The sequence below is a fragment of the Melozone crissalis genome, unplaced genomic scaffold (genome assembly GCF_028551555.1).
Source record: "Melozone crissalis strain CALT ecotype California unplaced genomic scaffold, PUWL_Pcris_2 ptg000027l_1, whole genome shotgun sequence".
Taxonomy (NCBI): Eukaryota; Metazoa; Chordata; class Aves; order Passeriformes; family Passerellidae; genus Melozone; species Melozone crissalis.
This window is the reverse complement of record NW_026535805.1, coordinates 3,472,501-3,491,286: the sequence shown is the minus strand read 5'-3', so window position 1 is coordinate 3,491,286 and position 18,786 is coordinate 3,472,501. Positions and strand designations below refer to the sequence as shown.

Sequence of the window (18,786 nt, the reverse complement as noted above, 5' to 3'; positions counted from 1 at the left end):
TGAAAGAAAGAGGGTAGCACACACCAACACTGCATTATAGGAACACCAGAGGGGAAGTGGTGACTCTAGTCACTAATTCTCATTCAACTTCCATTTTCTCTCCCTTTTTCTGCCTTTATAAAAAAGCTTATTTCTCCTCAGGTACTCAGCCAACTAAGCTAAAGTTAACAACATAGATGTAACAGAAAAAGGGGAGGTACACAGAAAAAGTAGGGAAAAGTCAAGCTTGAAATACTACCAGAACAAATCATTAACTATAGGAAGGAAAAATACTTCATTTCTGCAAAGTGTTTTAAGAATTCAGATATAAAGTTTCAAATATTTTTAATTCAATTTCAATTTTCCAAACTACTGTATATAGAACTGTATGTAGAACTGTACATAGAACTAGCAAAAAAATGCAAAAGGACTTTCATGGCCATGATGTTTAAGAAAGATTATTTCTAATTTTTTCCTTAACTAAAGAGAGGAAAAGAACAGTGATTTGATTTCCTGTACATTTAAACCTCAGCAAGGTCTTTAAAAACCCTTAATTTTTTCCCCCATTAGGATGTTTTCCCTAATATGGAAATAAGAAAAATATGCAACAGGGTGACAGAACTCTGCTGGAGGTGTAGAGGTCATTGCAGGCAGAGGAACTTCAAAACTTCTTGAACTGTGCAAAGTGGTTCAAGCCTTCAAACCTTGCCACTTTACCCAAATGGTTTATGATCACCAGGCTAACTCCCATAATCTAGATGTGCAGAATCTTCATGTGCAGAAAATATATATTGACATGACCAAAAAAACCTCAGCAAACCTATGAACAAAGAAAAAACTCACAGATATTCGCCTCTGCTGACAGTTAATGAAAATGAAATTTTATTCCAAAACCTATAGGGGCAGGATTTGTCAAAAAAAGAAAGTATAAAAACATGGGCTTTTTAGAAAAGCAGCACAAATCATTGCAGCAAAGTAACACAAAAATTGATCTGTTTCCTAGTACTTACATATATCTGGGAAATGGTTCTAAAGGCAAAATTCATGGTGTGATTTTTCAAATGTCTTCTGTATGTTTTCAGCAGGAATTTCAACAGCATTTTATTGTAGAATTCCTTCAGCAGAGCCTAACTTATCACATAAGCATTGCTGACTTCAGTTACAATACTGAAAAATCTTCAGATTTGCTCAGAATGAAAAGAAAAATCAAAAGTAAAAAAAGCTCCAGAATGAATAAGCTTGAGATTATATAAAATTGGCACACTTCTTCTAAATCGTGTCCTCTTTCATGTACAATTGAAATTGGTCTGAAATAGGTTAATGTGATAGTAGGTAATAGCTTTAAATAATGATCTACCTCTAAATTTCACAACAGCCCATTTGCTCCATTTCTAGATAATCTTCTGTATTTCCGAAGTAAATCAAGCTATAGTTTTTCAGCATGGCATCTTTCCTAGTACAGATTTCTTCTAAGAGCTCTTAAGTACAGTCTGGATCTCACTCTGGGGCTAAGGTTTTGGAAAGACCTGAGTGAGACCTCTTCAGTGAGGTTAACTGCCTGCTTATAGACAATCAATTAGCTGCTGCACAGTTCTCCCTGCCTCATCTGGCTCTCCCTAAGCAAGCAAAACACATCCATGGTCTTCCAGGCAACTAAAATTGCTGGTTTGATCTTCTTGTCCCAGCTGTTTCATGCTGCTCTAGAACAGACAAAGGAATTGAGGAGATGCTAAATGCAGGTGCTTTGTGTCTGGAGCATGGAAAGAGCACAGCTGGAACTGTGGGAGACCTGCTCAGCCCCAAAAGCACAGGGCGCAAAGGCACAGAGAAAGAGGCAATCAGAAGAAAAAGACGTGGTTGGAATGTCACTGCCTGCTGGCAAAACTCAGGTTTATGAGTAGGGACTTGCACTAAGCTTCAATTTAAAGCAACCTTTACAATGTGTGGAGTCAGGCTGAGCCCCAACTGGCTGCAATTTAGGAAAGTGAGCAGCAAAGAGGGCACCTCTGTGCCTCCCATTGCCAGAGTTTGAAGACACAACTGTTCAGGAATGAGACTTCTCTTGTCTCCTGCCATGCAAAACACCCATCCAAAATCAAGAATGGACACAGTATGAGCTCACTGAAAGTTGTGCTGAACAGCCTGGGAGAAGGGAATAAAAGAAGAAGGTAGCACTAATGAAAATGACAATCAGTTCAATGCTGCAGAGATTAGAGAAGAATTACTGTTTCAGTAGAACAGAAACGCCCAGTTTCCCAGATAAGCACTTTCAGAATCCTTATATCCTTATATTCCCATGATTCCACCTTTCTGGACGAAAGGAAATGGAATGGCCAATTTACATGGCTTGCTACTGACCCTTTGTAATTAGCTAGCTCATTGATGAGAGATGCAGGAGAGCTCTGCCCCACTCCCTGCTCTACCCTGGTCTCTCCTCAAAGTACCTGTAGAAAGGATATGTTCACAATTTTTCACTAATAACTTTCTGTTAACATAGAAGATAAAGAACAAAAGAATCCCCTTGGATTCTTTCTCTTAGATTTCTCTCTAAAAAGCGAAGGGAGAAAGAGGAAAATGAGAAGGAGGAGAAGGAAAGAAGAGAAAAAGAAGTGATGCCTCAAATACCTGAAATTTGAAGCAAAGGACATTCTTTCAAAACAAATTTTATGGTGTCACACTAGGAAACACAGGAAAACAAATCTGTCTCACAGGGAAAATTCTAGCGTATTCAAGTTTGATTTTTCTTCCAATATAATTCTGACTTAGCATCAGTTTTCTTTGTTTATTGAATATTCATTCCTCTAAGGAGGCCTTCTGGCTTCAGTGATCAACCTCCATGAGCGAATGCTTCCAGATGTGAATACAAGTTGTCTGATGTGGTTCCTACTTGTTTGCATAATTAGATCAGTGGTCCTATGATGAGGTTCAGTATCCAGTCTCTGAGGTGTTGTGACTTAGACTAACAGTGGCTGACACCCTCTGGTTGCAGGACACCATCTCCTGCAGATACTGAACAAACATCAGCTACAGGTACATAGGTTCACGTTTTGTTTCTGAGAACAAGCCCAGGCAGTGGCATGCAGCATTCCACTCAGAAAGAAGGGACCTGCACGGGGCAGGGACTGAAGGGTCTAAGGCAAAATCTTACATCTTTTCCTGCTAGACATTCCTATGTTGTGCAAATCACAGACAGAGCACATAATTGAACAACATACTTAATAAATCATGGCAGAGTTTAAAGAGGCACTTCACTGCTTAGGCATATTTTTTTGAGAGTATCTTTCCTTATATGTTTCACACAGGATGTATCAATTCTTTGAGGCTCTTTTCTGCAGATAAATCAGCACCAAGTTAATGGTTTGTAATCCCCAGTATAAGAATCCACAGGGAGTCAACTCAGCAATGTGATACAGAATTACCATCCAAAACAGTCTTCAGACCTCTTGTCACGACTTGGAAATCCAGTCCTTTTTCCTGCTTTGTAGGGGATGATTGAGACTCCACCCTCCTGCTTCCCATCACAGCAGCAGCCCACCCTTCTTTTTGCATCTATTTATTCAACAAAATCCATCTTCTTCCCATTCCCTTCCATACTCAGGCTTTGGTGGCCAAAGGAAGGGAATAAAAGGATTTAACTAGAGTATAAGCTATCATAAGCAGTGGTTGCAAATTTCCTTTCTGCTAGCTCACCATCCCTTATTACAAAGCAATTCTAAAATGATGGGGTCTTCTATGTCCCACTACATCAGAAGTAGCACTCATTGAGGACAAAAATGTATAACCAAGAGCTCTCTGCAAAAGGTTTTTTCCTGGAATTTTGCAGTTTTATATCCTATCACTTCAATTCATTTATCTAATTAAATTAATTCTAAAATAATTTGTTTTCCAGATCTTTTACTGGGTGGCATCCTCAAATTAATGTGAAGTACTGGCTAGAATATTATTTTTTTACAGCTTCTACTAAAGCAGTTTAGGACAAGATAAATAGAACAAATTTATTCCTTCTGGAAAAAATATAAAACTCAAAAAAATTTACTTCTACCTCTGCAGTATGAAATTTGTCACTAATCATTTTAAACTATGCCCTTTTATGCTTCTTCCATCTCTTTTAGCTTTCTATGCAGTTCTTTGATGTAACAAAGACAGTTTCAGACAAGATTTCAGTTCATCTGGAAAAAAAAAAAGCTTTAAGTCTTGAGGCAAAAAGCAGTGTATTTAAAATTTATATACTCCATAATGCCTTTGTTCTGAACTTGAACATCCTGAAAAACTTCTCCTCTTTCTTTTGCTTTCTGACTCTGAAGATCATTTGTTCTCATGGTTTCAGCTTCTTATTATGCAATGGTGACTTTAACTGGTGGTTCCAGCATTTAAGTACATGCACAGTCATGGCTGACCCTTTCTGATCAATTGCCAATCCATACAGGTTTGACTGATAAAAGAGCCAATTAGATTTAAGCAAATTAAGGGACATCACCAATGTCAACCACTTATTAAACTGAATGCTGAATTCCATGCATACCAAACACTAATGCACGGAGTCCCATTAAGAGTTGAAATCCTAACCCCATTAGTAACTCCAGACCACTACAGGGTAAGGGTCAAAAGGAAGTTTCATATTTATGGATTACCATTTGGATTCAGTTTCTATTTTTTAAGTCTTTCTAAGAACTCTTGAACCTGCACTGCAATTTTAGTCGAAAGTGTAGATAAAATAAATTCCTTATTTCTAAGATAGCTTTCTTTTAGTGTTGACTTTAAGCATGGCAAATCAGCTTGATAAGAAATTAAGATATATTCAGTCAGGTAACACTAAAAATTTGGTCTGCTTTATATTGTGTGCAACGTGCTTTAAAGCTAAGAAAAAATACAGGAACAAAAGAAATGCATGCTGGAAAAAAATATTGTATCATAATTGTAAAACAGTGATCAGCAATAACTTCAAAATGAAATACTACTTTGTCCTCTATCAGTCTCCCTCTCAGACAATCTTCCATCAAGCTCCATGAATTAGTCCCCCCATTGTAGATTTCTTAAATAGTTTTAAGAAATACTTAAATACTTTTTTGGTATCCTTGAAAAGAGAATAGTACATCTTAACACTTATTAAAAGGCTGTGCTTTTGTACATAATGAGACCTTTTTTACTTTTTGATCAAACAAAACTTCCATCTAAGTGAAATCTTGACCACTGAAGTAAAAAAATAAAATCTTTCTTATTTAAGTAGCATCTAGATTTCATTTAATGATTTAGAAAGTGTGAAGGCACAGAACACTGCCCAGTGCAAAATTACCATTATACTCGTAATTTAGCATGCAATGGAATTGTATAACCCTCAAAGGCTCCTTATAATAAACATCCCAGTAAAGCAAACCTATATTGTCCTAGATACACACGTGTGTGTCTGTACATGTGTACATATATAGAGAAAATACAGCCTGTGAGAGAGCTCTTCTCTCATATGCACTGCTTCATTTATTATTCATTTCTCTACAGATCACAGTCCACTGGACAATGGTATGGAAGATTTCTTTAATAACTCTCACTGCTAATTTAATTCTACTTAAACACACATATCCTAGTGAATGCCACATGCTTTTCAGCATGATTTTATGTGTAAATCAGGATAATATGTTTTCAGATCATTAACTAAAAGGAAGCATGAACTAAAACCTATTTAACCAATGAGGTATTGCTTTTAAACTACCACAAGGTCATAAAAAAGATAATTTCAAAGCTATAAGTTTTCTAATTGTAATCAACAACAATCTAATGATGAAAGAAAGTGTATCTTAATGGCTGTCATAAACTTGTACACATCCTTGCTTATCTTTAAAGATCCTTTACCTTGTCATTTGGTGAAATTTTCACTACCAAATTTTGCTAAGCAAAACTGAAATGTGACACTGGAGCTAGAAATATCAGTGTCTTACTGCTCAGTCTTAAATGAACAGTAAAACTCAGATGCAGTATTATTACTATTTTTTAATAGTAGGTGCAGCTTGACAATCAGATAGGAAAAGTATAAAATGTGCTGGGAATTGACTTTTTCTTTGTTCCTCAGTAATCTGTCATAAAAACTCTGTGTTGTATTTACTCACTTTTCTGAAGTCCCCAAACCAAATCCATCTGTTTGTAAGCAAGTTGTTTCACGGCTGAGTTTTTGAACTCTAAGTTTTATGATATTTCTTTCCTTTTTGTTTTTTTCTCTTTTTTTTGCTTTCAAATTGTATGTACGTTCCTCTACATTGTTCTTGCTCAACAGCTATGCCACACATCTCTCAAAAACAAGTGTTGTTGGACTCTCACTTAAAAACTCAAAATTTCCTTAAATTAATTGTATACATTGACATTTATTTAAGAAAAACTAATTAGCTAGGGTGCCCATGAAAAGAAAATACAAAAGCAGCACATCTACATCAGCTATAAATATAAGCTTTCTTGAAAAAAAACAAACAACAACAAAGCTACAAAAAAAATCATTGAAAATGTTTAGGGCATATTTGCTCAACTCTCTTATTTCAAAGTGTTATGAAGATAATATCCAGACTGGCTTACAGCCTAATTCACTGTAAATCAGCACATTGTAATTGACTTTCTTACAGATACATTATTTTGTGGATTCTGGCTCAATATATTGCCAATGATTTATATTACTATTATTAAACAAATTCTCTAAGTCTATCCAGTAAGTGCTCCTTGTCAGCACTTACAACTTTTACTCTAAAACAGATTACAAAATGCAGGTGAGTCTCTCTATATTCTTGGGCTAGATTAGCTGTCCATGCCAGAATACACCACCATTCACTGAAAAAAAAAGAATTACATAATGCAATAATGCACTTCTCACCTTCACAATATGCTAAACTACATAACTGTGCACTTTCATTTTCTAGTTCTTAAATGGAACAAAATGACAAATTAGAAGCCAAAAAGAATTTTGTGAGTAAGAACTACTAATACAACCATATTCTTCTGAACTTCAGTTCTCAACTGCCATAATAAATAACATTTTGTAGAACAGAGTGTTTGTATAATTGTTACATGCACAGAAAAAGCACTTTTTCATACTTACCTCCTGGAGGCATGACTATGGTTATAGCATCACTTATCAAGCTGCCCTGGCTGTTGGAGGCATTCACTTGTACTGTGTAGTTAGAAAATGGAATTAGTCCTTTAATGGGTACCCATACATTGAATTCCTTGCTGCTGCACAACATCCGAGTATCATTTACAATAGAATAGTTAGCATTATCTGTTATGGAAAAACAAGAGAGGAAGGGAAAAAACAAATGTTAGACCTTGCATCTGCTACAATTCACTGTTTTTATGAACCAAGTCCTATTTCTACTCAAATGAAGAGTTGTCATTTATACCAATAACACGCACACACTTTCGGTCTGTTGGGAAGAAAAATTATTATTCACAATTTCTCCTCCTTTTGCCAACAGTTTGTAACATTTGTAAATCTCGGGAAATAAACCAATACACAAAACAACCAGTTGCAAAGCTGATTGCTATATACAGTGAAGAGAAGTTCCAGAACAGTTCTGTGATAATTGCAGATTCCAAACATTAATGATAATTCTTATACCCATGAAAGACTGGCAAAACATTTTGAATTTGTTAGAAAAATGCTTAACTTAGGAGTTGATAAGCTAATTCCATTGCATAACAAACAGTCGTCTGCAGTAACAGAGGTTTTCCAGCATGGCCTGCAGTTCTCTCAAAGACAAAACAAGGATTTGAAGTACTCAGTTTATCAGTTGAAATCATCAGAGGACACCACAGCAACCTACATGTCCTTTGCAACCCTTTTAAGATCTCAAACTTAAGACAATATTCTACCCTACAAAAATTTTTAAAAAACCCAAAAAACACACCAAAAACCCCCACAAAACCTTTCCAAAATACCTAATTAGACTAGAAAATAAAAAATTATATGTGTCAAGTAACATTTTTTTGACTTAATGAAGACCTTAGTCACATATCTCAGAGCCAAGCGGACTCACTTAAATATCGTCTTATATTTTGAGTACATGAAGTGCCAAATAAACAATTGATATTATTATTACTATCCATCACTCCATGGAGAGCTCTCGCACTGAAGTCAATAAAAATTCTGTATTACAAACAACAGCAGAATAACACAAGCCTAAGACCACAGGTATGAGAACAAGAGTAAATAGACTATAACTGTAAAATTATTGTAAATCAATTAAGACATTGTCACAGCTAGAAGATTCAATATTTACATCTGAGTCTTTTACAAAATCTAAATAAGACAGAATTACAAAAAACCTAGAAAAATCAATTTTAAAATTAATTTTTAAGAGACACTCATTGGACTTACTCATTTTGATGCAAGTTTCAAATGAACTATTAAAACCAAAATGCTATTAAATCAGAAACAATTTTTCAAATATTCCATGTTTCTATGATGTGCATTAAGGTGTATTTGCAGTACCTTTCAGTCATGCTGACATTACATTTTTCCACGAATGAGAGATCTGGACTTTCCTCTAATTTGGACACTCCTATGAACAATTTGATTCACTTATGGTACAAATCCAAGCCCTTCCTTTATTTTGGTGTTTATGAACAACACTGGTATTTTCAGTTATTCTATTTGTAACATCCAAAAAGCTTATTTTTTGAGGTTTTGGGGAAGGGGACAGATTTGCAAAACTCTTTTTTATAAATCTGCCTTGCAGCCTAGTTCCTCATTGCTCAAGTTCTACCTGGATTGGACCCTACCTTAGCACCAGACCACCCAGACAGACTATGGTAGCATGAAGGTAGAACGACTTCATGAAGCTTGATGGATTCATTTTGGATTTCACTGAACTTTACCTGAGAGAGTTTATCCTGTTTTAGGTACAGCAATGGAAGTAAAGCTTCTTTACATGTAAGAACAACCACATTTTACACATTCCACTTATAGAATGCTGCAGAAGCAAAGTTATTTTGTCAGAGATTACTCTTATGTACTTGGGCTACTCAACCAGAACTAGAAAAATACATCTGCATTACTTGATCTCAGCTTTTAAATAGTGTATCAAACCCTCCTTCCGCACCTTTGGGAAACTGTTCCTGTGATTTGGGAGAAGATACAGTCCAACAATGCACATTTCTCCTATTATCTATCACAGTTTTTGCAATGTTTGTGATTTATTATTTGTGAAGATTGTGCAACAATATTTGAAATACACATCCTTAAGATCCTAGTGACATTAAACATTTAAGGACTCAGTTTGCTATGGAAAAAAAGAGGCACATTTTCAAATGTTGCACCTCCAACGTCTGGGAAGTTAAAAAATACAGTGTTAACAGATCAGCACATAGGATAGAGTCAAACCTCAAGCATAAATTGTCTAACAGCAATTTATATATTCATGTGAAAATTAAAATTTTCCTATCAACAGTATAGATTTAGCTTGTTAATATTTTAATTTCATCCACTTTAGCCTGGTAGGAAACTGTGTAGTTCCTCTGCTGATACTTTTATTCTATTTTTAATCTTTCTTCCAATGGCTAACTATACTATATTTTAAAAATACAGTTTTGAGTAACAGGAAATGAATTAAAAGGATAACACTCTATTCCAAGTTGCCTGGATAACAACATTAATATACAGTAATTATACAATTAGTTGTAACATTAAATTCTAGTTATAGCAGAGTGATTACTTGGCAATTATAAGAAGTATATAATTACCCAATAATTAGGAGAAGTATGTAATTACATAACCATTTTATTCAGCTCAAAAATGAACTTGCAAATTTACAATGAGATAGACAACATAGCAGCTCAAAATTTTTCATTGCTTCTAATAAAAAGCTACAGAGTACTTGCAAGTTTCCTAGCCCAAATTTTATACAGACGAAAGGTGTTTTATCCCAATTCCCAGCAGTAAGGAAGTTACTGCTGCTGGCAAATAAAATATTAGAAGAACATTTTTAAAATGCAGGTCTTGCTGTGGCTGACTTGCAATATGGAGCTTTGCCACTTCTCACTGCCTAAACTGTGCTTTCAGTGGGCTGGAAAATGCAGACACACAGGTTCAGCCTGACAGAAAGCGATACAGAGATAACCCTGTCATATCATTCCATGCCATTCCTGCCCAGACTGCCTCACTGTGGACCCAATTTGTGAGTATAAGGGGATGAGGCCTCCCTTTGTCCAGTTTTCCTGGGTGTTTTTCTCTCCATGCTGCCCACGAGTCCATTGCAGATCCAAACAGCAGTGACCTCAGACAGTGTGGAGACCTAAGAGACATTGTTCTACTTCAGACAAGTGGTTCCTACCAGAACACCTCCTCATTTCTGCCTTGTAATTCCTGCCAGGAACCGACACCAGCACCCCAACAAGCAAGATTCCCCCACAATTCTGTTAACATGAACAACCTAAATGGGCAGAAAACAAACTCCTACACACCCATGAATGGCCCACCACAACCAAGAATGCTTAAGGCAGGCAAACACCTGCACAAAAAGATAAATCCTGACAAGAGAGGGCAAAGAGATTCTATTCTCTATAACCTCCTAAGAAAACCTAAATCCTTTGCAGACATGAAGGGCTTCTCCAAACTCCTTACTCTTTCCATATTTTTACATAGTTATGGTTTTGTTCTTTTACTAGCCTTCCTGCTCAGTTCTCCATAACTCCCCAAAATTATCTGCAGGACTTTGTTGCCTAGGGCTAATTGAGAAATACTTCTGCTGTTTCCAGTTAATACCAGATCAAAGTATGTCCGTTTTTCTGGAAAAGATTCATATAAAGAAATGAGGGCTAAAGAATATCCATAAATATGCTTAAAAGTGATGTATAGTTGAAACAAAGACACACAAATACATATATTGCATTCAAAATCACTGTTTAAAAGTGCTAAGTTTCATAGAGCACTCTAGCTGTTGAGTATCTGTACTTGAAGGTTCAGGATGGTTTTGAGTGGACACTCTGCAGGGGACTCCCAAGCAGATGTGCATTCCTGTTACTGAGCACCCCTGTAAATAGGTGAATTAAGCTCCTGTGAAGCAGTGGTGTGTAAATTACTGCTGTCCTGGGTCTGTCATCCTATGGGGTTCACTAGATTGAAATAACATAAATGGGTATCCTTTTCCATTCTTGTTATAATCATTGTCACAAGAATTTTAATGCCTCATATATTCCATAATTTTTTTCTGTGTGCTGTGCTGCTCTGACCTTTTCAATATTCTGTAATTTGACTGGCTGGCGATTTCAAGTTCTCTCCTTTTTACAGCCTTATTAACTCATGGGGAAGAGGTGAAATGCACAGCCAATCAGAATACATAATATTGCAAAGGTCACAGCAGTACAGTATAGCATCAGCAGACACAGAATACTGTATATTAGTCATTAGCATCCTGACATCTTATTCATGTGACAAAGGTTGTGAGGAGCGCAGGAAATGGTTCAACATGAAACCATTCTCATGGCAAAGAAATAATACAAACTAAACACATTCATCTTACCTTTAAGAAATTTTCCCCCCAAATCTGGGCACGTTTAAAGGTACTCTTTCCATCAGGATCAAAATTTATGTTTTTAAGGGAAAAGGTAATAAATTTAGATGTTACCTTTTTATGCATTAAACAGAGAAAGACACATATTTCACAAGTGTGGGCAAATACCAAGTAACTCTATTAATATCACTGCATTTGTGATTAACAACAATCCATACTTTAGATATAGCTCCATTATGTCCTGATAACCTCTTTTAAATTACAGAACATGTGTCCCCACAATATTCAAGCAGACAGAAGCAGAACTATTACCACTGTAGAAGACTAGTCAAAGACTAAAGTAGCAAAAATCCAGCTCAAGAAACAGTTCTTGTGAGGATCTATACAAAGATTACTTTGTTAACTATCACAAACACAGTTGGTTTTATGCCTGCTTTATATTACTGTAAGCATACAGAGTTTAAGCCTTGTACCTTGGGTCACAGAAAAATTTAATAAGATTAGAATAGCAAAATATAAATGAAACAAGAACTCATTTTTGCGGCCTTTTTCCTCTGAGCTCATCCTCATTGTCACCAGTTTCTGTCCCTATTTGAGACACAGCTAATTTGTGTTTCTTTGACACCACATCTTTGGTGGGAATTTCTGTGAATATGCACACTTCTTTGTGTTCTTTTGCCTGTTAGTTTTGCCTGTTCTTCAGCCTCATTAACTACCACAAAAGCTACTTTCCTCCCAGCTAAGACTTTTCTTTTCTACCTCTCTTCCTTTCTCATTGTTTCAAATGGAGTATTTAGAATAAAAAAATATCACTTTCCATTAGTTTGATTAGCCCAGCAGAAAACCAGCTAAAATACTTCCCAGGCATTATTGGCAACTCTCTTTTCTTAAGAACTGTAATAATGAACTATTGTCAAATTGTCATCTCAATCGTTACATTGACTTGTGAAGCAGTTTGGCTTTGATGCCATACCTACCTTTTCAACAAACTATTTGGGGCATTTTATGTTTTGAGACTGGGTTGGTTTTTTATGTTTTGGCATTCTGTTTTGGAGGAGGTTTTTTTGTTTGCTTTTTTCTTTCTTTTTTCCAGATGGGCACACTGTTGATTTTTTGCCTCAATGTCTTGAACCACTACTGTCTTGTTCCCCTTCCCCTGAGCTGACAGATGTATTGTTCCTATGGACATATCAGAGTCACAGTCCATCAAACTGAGTTCAAAACTTAAAAGACTCTCTTAACACACAAAAACTTCACTCTCATGGGTTAGGAGAGTTGCTGAATGAGTAAAAATGGGGAATTTAAAAGAGCTGTGGGAAACTGGAAAAATTATGAATCCAAAATATTAATTTTCCTGTAAATAAGAAGAGTTTCACATTATCTGCATTGAAAAATTTTATCTTTTTCCTTTTCCCCTGGGAATTAAAAGAAGTCTTTAGTTTTAAAACTGAAAAATGGAAAATATTTGAAGAACAAGATCAAAATCTCTGTTGGCATATGCAGCAGAAATATGAAACATAGAAGACCCAGTTTCTGACAATTAGTTTCTGACTGGTATTCAAGTCACCACTCAAAGAGGCTTCTTACAGACTCAGATTTGGTAGAGCTATCTTAGATTGTCTTGAGACATAGAGAATGTGTACACTGTCTGACTGACATTGGAAGGGGATTTCTCCTCTCTATTCAGCCTGGTGACACACATCTGGAGAATTCATCCTGCTCCAGGATCCCCAGCATAACACAGATCTGGACTTACTGGAGTGGAGTCCATGCAAAGATAATTAAAGCCTTGAAGAATATGCCACACAAAGAGGATTTGAGAGAACTGAGGATTTTTAGCCTCAAGAAGAGGAGGAAGGATCTTAAAAATGTGTAAAGTAGCCAAACATTTCTTAGCAATGTACAGCAGCAGAAAAAAACCAAATGAGAACATACAGAAAATACAAGAAATTCTCTTTAAACCTATAAAAAAATCCTTGTTTTACTATGACATTGGTCAAACACTGGAAGAAGTTGCTCAGATTCTCCAACTTTGGTGATGCTCAAAAGCCAGCTGGACACTCTCCTGGGCAATGTGCTCCAAGTAACCCTGCTTGGAGAAGAGAGCTTGAACTGGTTGTTCCCTAGAGGTGCTCTCTGACCTCAGCTGTTATATGATTCTATGAAAATTTTCAGAGCACTTCAAGAACCCTAAGGCAAAGCAGGGGTAATCATTATGATGAAAGCATGTTCCTGTCAGTAGAAATAAGTGATTATTAGTGTTACAAACACTAAGTAATGTGCATTTATGTGCTCATTAATTCTACAGACTTAAATATGAATAAAGCCCACAACTTGATGTGAGAGCTCATACAAGAAAGTTAGCACAGACCCCATGGATGGCTAATGACTGCAGCTGAGATTAGGCTTTGTCATGGTGGCAGGCAGGAATGAATGAATCTTCAGTGTGTGGTCTCATCTACCCTTTGGAGCTTTCAGCTCAGTGCCATGAGGCTTTGGACTAAAAAACCTCTGTAATTTTTGATGAAGCTGCCAAGAAGAAACCTTTTTGATTTTAATTACTGTTTTAGTTTTTCTCATTACTCTCTCATAAACACAGAAACATCTAATGAGTCTTGCAGCTGAGTCAGTCTCATTTAGATCTTACAGTGTGCTTATAACAGTGTGTTCAGTATAGTGTTAAATCTCTGCTGTAATTGTATTCATCTCTACTTTAACTCCATTCTTCTGCAATTGCACCAAGAGGCATCAGTCCTGGAACCCCTACACTGCACACTGTAACAGGGTGTTTTAGAGACACACGGTGAGAATGCAGCTCATGACCTAAACCAAACTCTGGAAAACATTCTATGAGTACAACCAGTTTATCTGGAAATCAAAAAGGTTTCCAGTGTCTAAGCACTGCTATCCTGGTACAAACAGGAGGAAGTGTTCTAGCACAGCTAAGTAATCCAAGTAGGAAAACATCACATTCGACATGAGATGTCAAAGATCAAAAGCATTTGCTGCACTTGCAATCTTAAACTAACGACAGAGCATATAGTTACTGATTTCATCCATTTTGTTTGAGGGGTTTTATAGACAAATTATGAGACTTTATCAAGTTTATTTCATGAGGGACTTTATACAGTAAAAAAGAATCAAAACGAGTTAGCTTTTAAACCATCAAGTTTGCTTCTCCATTGTTAGAACATTCTTTCTCTAGCTGCAGCAGTACATAAATGGAGATTATCACAGTATCTGGTTTCTGAATCTATGCCCATAATTCATGGATGCCAATAAGAATTTTCCATTCTCCAGGGACACTATCAGAAGGAGACTAGCTAAACACACAGAGCAGAACTTGGAGTCTCAAATCCATAATCAAATATCTAGATTGATTGTGTCACTTGCACTTGTATTGATTTCAATTGGAGCAGCTGACCCAAGGGAATAATAAAAATGTGGAATAAAACTGATTTATGAGAAGAAAATAAATCCTTTTGTGAGTGGTAATGAATTGGTACTATTTAACCCTTTCAATCACAGAGGGAGAACACTATTTATTTTTTCAGAATGCTGAGTTAGCCGAAAGAAGTCATATAAAAAAAGTCAATACTGTCAAATGCCATTACAGTTAGTTGTAATACTTTGGAAGGAATGAAGCTCTAAACTTGATCTAGGATTTTTGTCTGACATACGACATTCTTTTGGTTTTTCCAGTCACCTTTCATGAGGCATCATAAGCGATGCACTTGTAGATTGAAAGAACCACAGAATTACTCAGGTGACTGTTTGTTGTACTTACTTATAAATTACCTCCCTCTAGACTATTTAGGGCAGAAAACATGAGGAGTTACACAAACAGCCACATCAAGTGCACACCATTTTCCCTATAAAAGGACAACCAATCATAATGATCCTTCTGATATCACACTAGAAACTTACATAGTCAAAATATAATTTGATTCCCCCTATAAAGTGCAAAGAAAAACTTTTAAAAAATCTTCTCAAATCCCAGTTTTCATCACGTTTTCTCTGCCGGAGAAAAGAGATGGTGTTTATATTGGTCTCTAAAGAGAGGCTTATTTGTTTAAAGCCAACGCATAGAAATATTCAAACTCAATTTTTTTATCTGTGGAAGCTCGAGCCAGATTGTATATATCTTGTTTGGGTTAAGTCATTGACATTAATCATATTGTGTTTAATGCCATAAATTGTTTTTTTGCATTTAGCAGTTACCATAGATACCTAAGCACAGTCAATGTAGTCTTCATGTGGGTTAAAACACTGGAAGACATTCATTAACTAAAAGACTGTTTTTGTAGGAAAACTGATTAGCAAATTCCCTTTTACTCAATACTGTTTACCAGAGCCATCTCTAGAAGATTGCTATTATTCCCTAGACTATTCCAAGGGAGTAGAAACAGTCTTGGAGCCAATTCTGCTATAGGCAGTGACTAGGAATTTCTGCCTGTTAAAAACTGATAATACATTCTTCACAAAAATGGGGTTCAGCCCCATGTGTCAGCTTTATCACATGAAACCAAATAAATTACAAAGTACAAGACAGACAATGTACATGTGACAAAAAACATAACTATGGGAATACAGTGATGCAGAAGATCAATCAAAACACCATCTGTGGTCTGATGCTAGAGTCTTCACCAAAGAAATGGTCATATGTAGGAATTAGAGAGTGACTTTAATTTTGCCTTCCTCAGAGACACCTGTATAAGGAAAAGAACAGCATACCTGATACTGACAGGAATTATATTATTAGATGGTGCATTGTGAAGCTGCTCAAAACCTACTGAAGCCTGACTAAACTCTACTCAATAATCATCCTGAAGCGCATGCAAAACCGTGAGTTTTCTAGCCAGGCAGATCAAAATTTAAATGCCATACAATTCCAAGGCAAAATACCCCAAAACTCCTGCTCTGGTAAACAGATTAAATATGGCTATTTGAAAATGAGTTATGCATTCTCTTTGTTTCCCCCTTGTATGTCTTTAGGAGTAGTGTTGTAGGTCTGTAGCTAGAACTAAAAAGACAAACAAAATGAGAGAGGAAGGGGATGAAATATGAAAAATCTCCTTAAGAGCTGGCTTGGAAAAGCAGCTAAGGGGTCCCACATTCACAGTGAGAGTGTGGAGCTTATCTTTCTGGTGCAGAAGTTGGTAAGCATTTTGTAATTACTTGTGTTCCTAATTCTCAAGCCTTCAGCACAAGACAGGCTAGGAATTTCAAGGGGCTTCAGCATTCCTTTTCCCACTTCTGTTGCCATCTGCAGGTGGTGCAGTCCCCTAGTCATTGCCTTTTGCTCTAGGTTGAATCTTAACACTAGTTTTTTGACTTCTGTTTGGAAAGGTTACTGAAAGTATTGGGTACACTGTGCCAAGTTCAAGACTGTAAGAGGAACTTTCTTATAGAAGTTAAATGAATGGATGGTCTGAGTTTTACTCTATTTAATCATATATATAGTAAATATTAAACTAAAAAAGGTTTGATGGGCAACATTCTGATGCATACATGCAAAAGTCTACTTGTTTATGCTGCATTCTGCTGTTAGATTTCTCCACTTTGCCAAGAGAATGAATGGGCTGCAAAGAACCTTCCTGGTACACCATCCCTAAAGAAGCAGAGTAAGCAGATAGTTTTTCTTTTCTTTACAAAAATAGCTGATTAACTATCTTGCTGAAAAGTATGGAGCTTTGATGATGTGTCATCAAAAGAAGTTATGATAAGTATTAAAAAAGCCCTCAAGAAACAACCCCAAACTGAAAATAACACACATTGATTTCTACATTCATAAGCAACAGAGTTCTGAGTATAACTCTGCAACTTCATGTTATGAAACTCCCTAAGGACATACAGTTAATTAAGGATTCTCTTTAGGTCAAACTCACATTCAAATGCATCACAACATCTTGGGGACCACAGATTTGGATTAATTTTGTGCTAATGCAGTCATCTGAAAGAGGCAGGAAGATAAGAATTTCCTCCAAATCTCTCCTCTGGAAAGAGGTAGTACCTGATTCTTCCTGTCCTAGAACTTAATTTCAGACACTCACTCAGATGCAATTTAAAATGACGCTGTATTCTATCTGAACAAACCTGGGAATAAATAGGAATGAATGAGGAAACTATTTGAGGGAAATAAGCCTGACTGTCACCTTTCTTTCCTCTCTAGTCCTCTGAGAACTGGGAGTGTATCAGATAACAAGAACTTTAACTACTTTGGAAGAGGGAAAAGCTGCTTGTGCTCTGGTAGCATTAGTATTTTATGGCTTGGAACAACCAATTGCAAACCAAATTCTCTTTAAGGCTCCTCCCAAGCCTTAAAGTACTGGGCCTTAAGTGACTTGAGGCAAGGCAACATTTCATTACATTGTATTGAGCCCAAAGCCTGAGCACTGCAGAACTGGGACAGAGCCCTCAATTCCTGAAGTCCTGTTTGATCTCCATATGCTGTTTGCTAGAAACAAATACTTTTCTGGAAAACTACAACATACCTATACGGAACAGAATGGCAAAGCAGCCCAAATAAAGCTCCTTCCAGCTTTTCAACAAGCACATTCACAGAGAAAGGTTTTCAGAAAAAATGAAGAGTTGAATTAAAAAATGAAAGCCAATTGATACAGGTACTTCCCTTGAATACATTGTTAAATCATGGCCAAACTGTGGAAAAATCCATTATAAGTACCCTCCACTATCAGACAATCCAAACTACCTCCTGCTGAATTACACTTCACACTTGCAGTGAGCTTTTCCATCAGTTTGTGATAGTATTTGCTTGACTTTCAATTTGGTTATTGATAATGTTAACAGGAACACACTATATACCAACACCTTGCCAAGCCATCATCTTAAAATAAAAAGAAGTATCAGCAGTAACAGAAATAAACAGCAATGAAAGAACAGGCTATGCATTACAAAACATTCATGTTGGAATCAAAAGTCAGAATTAAGTCAAAAGTCAGAATGTAGACACATCACAGCTAAAATATTCTCTCTTGCTTTTATTCACTAAACGTGTCCTTCGCTGAAGTATTTTGTTTTACAGTATTTTGTTTTTACTGTAAGGCAACAAACATTCTCCATTCCAAAGAAATCCCACAGCAACTTTAAATCTTCTGCAAATTATTTAAGATGATCTGGCCCCATTAGGAAAAAAAAGGTCTAGAATTAAACACAACTTATCTGAACATGGAAATAACCAATCAGCTGTCAGGCTGCTCTCTTGAATTGGTATGACATGTGCATATTTTTAAAAGCAGATGGATGAAAAGTTATACGGTATCTTAAACAAACATGATGAATGGCAGAGTGATTTGGTGGA

The 18,786-nt window shown here is 36.3% G+C and overlaps 1 protein-coding gene across 1 annotated transcript in view; it reads right to left on the bottom strand.

The window, feature by feature from the left end:
- USH2A (usherin) overlaps nucleotides 1-18,786 on the bottom strand; it is a 373,967-nt gene that overhangs the window by 151,116 nt on the left and 204,065 nt on the right. The window contains exon 37 of the mRNA XM_054280520.1: nucleotides 7,055-7,234. Coding sequence (XP_054136495.1) covers nucleotides 7,055-7,234 — 180 coding nt within the window. The remainder of the gene's footprint in view (nucleotides 1-7,054; nucleotides 7,235-18,786) is intronic.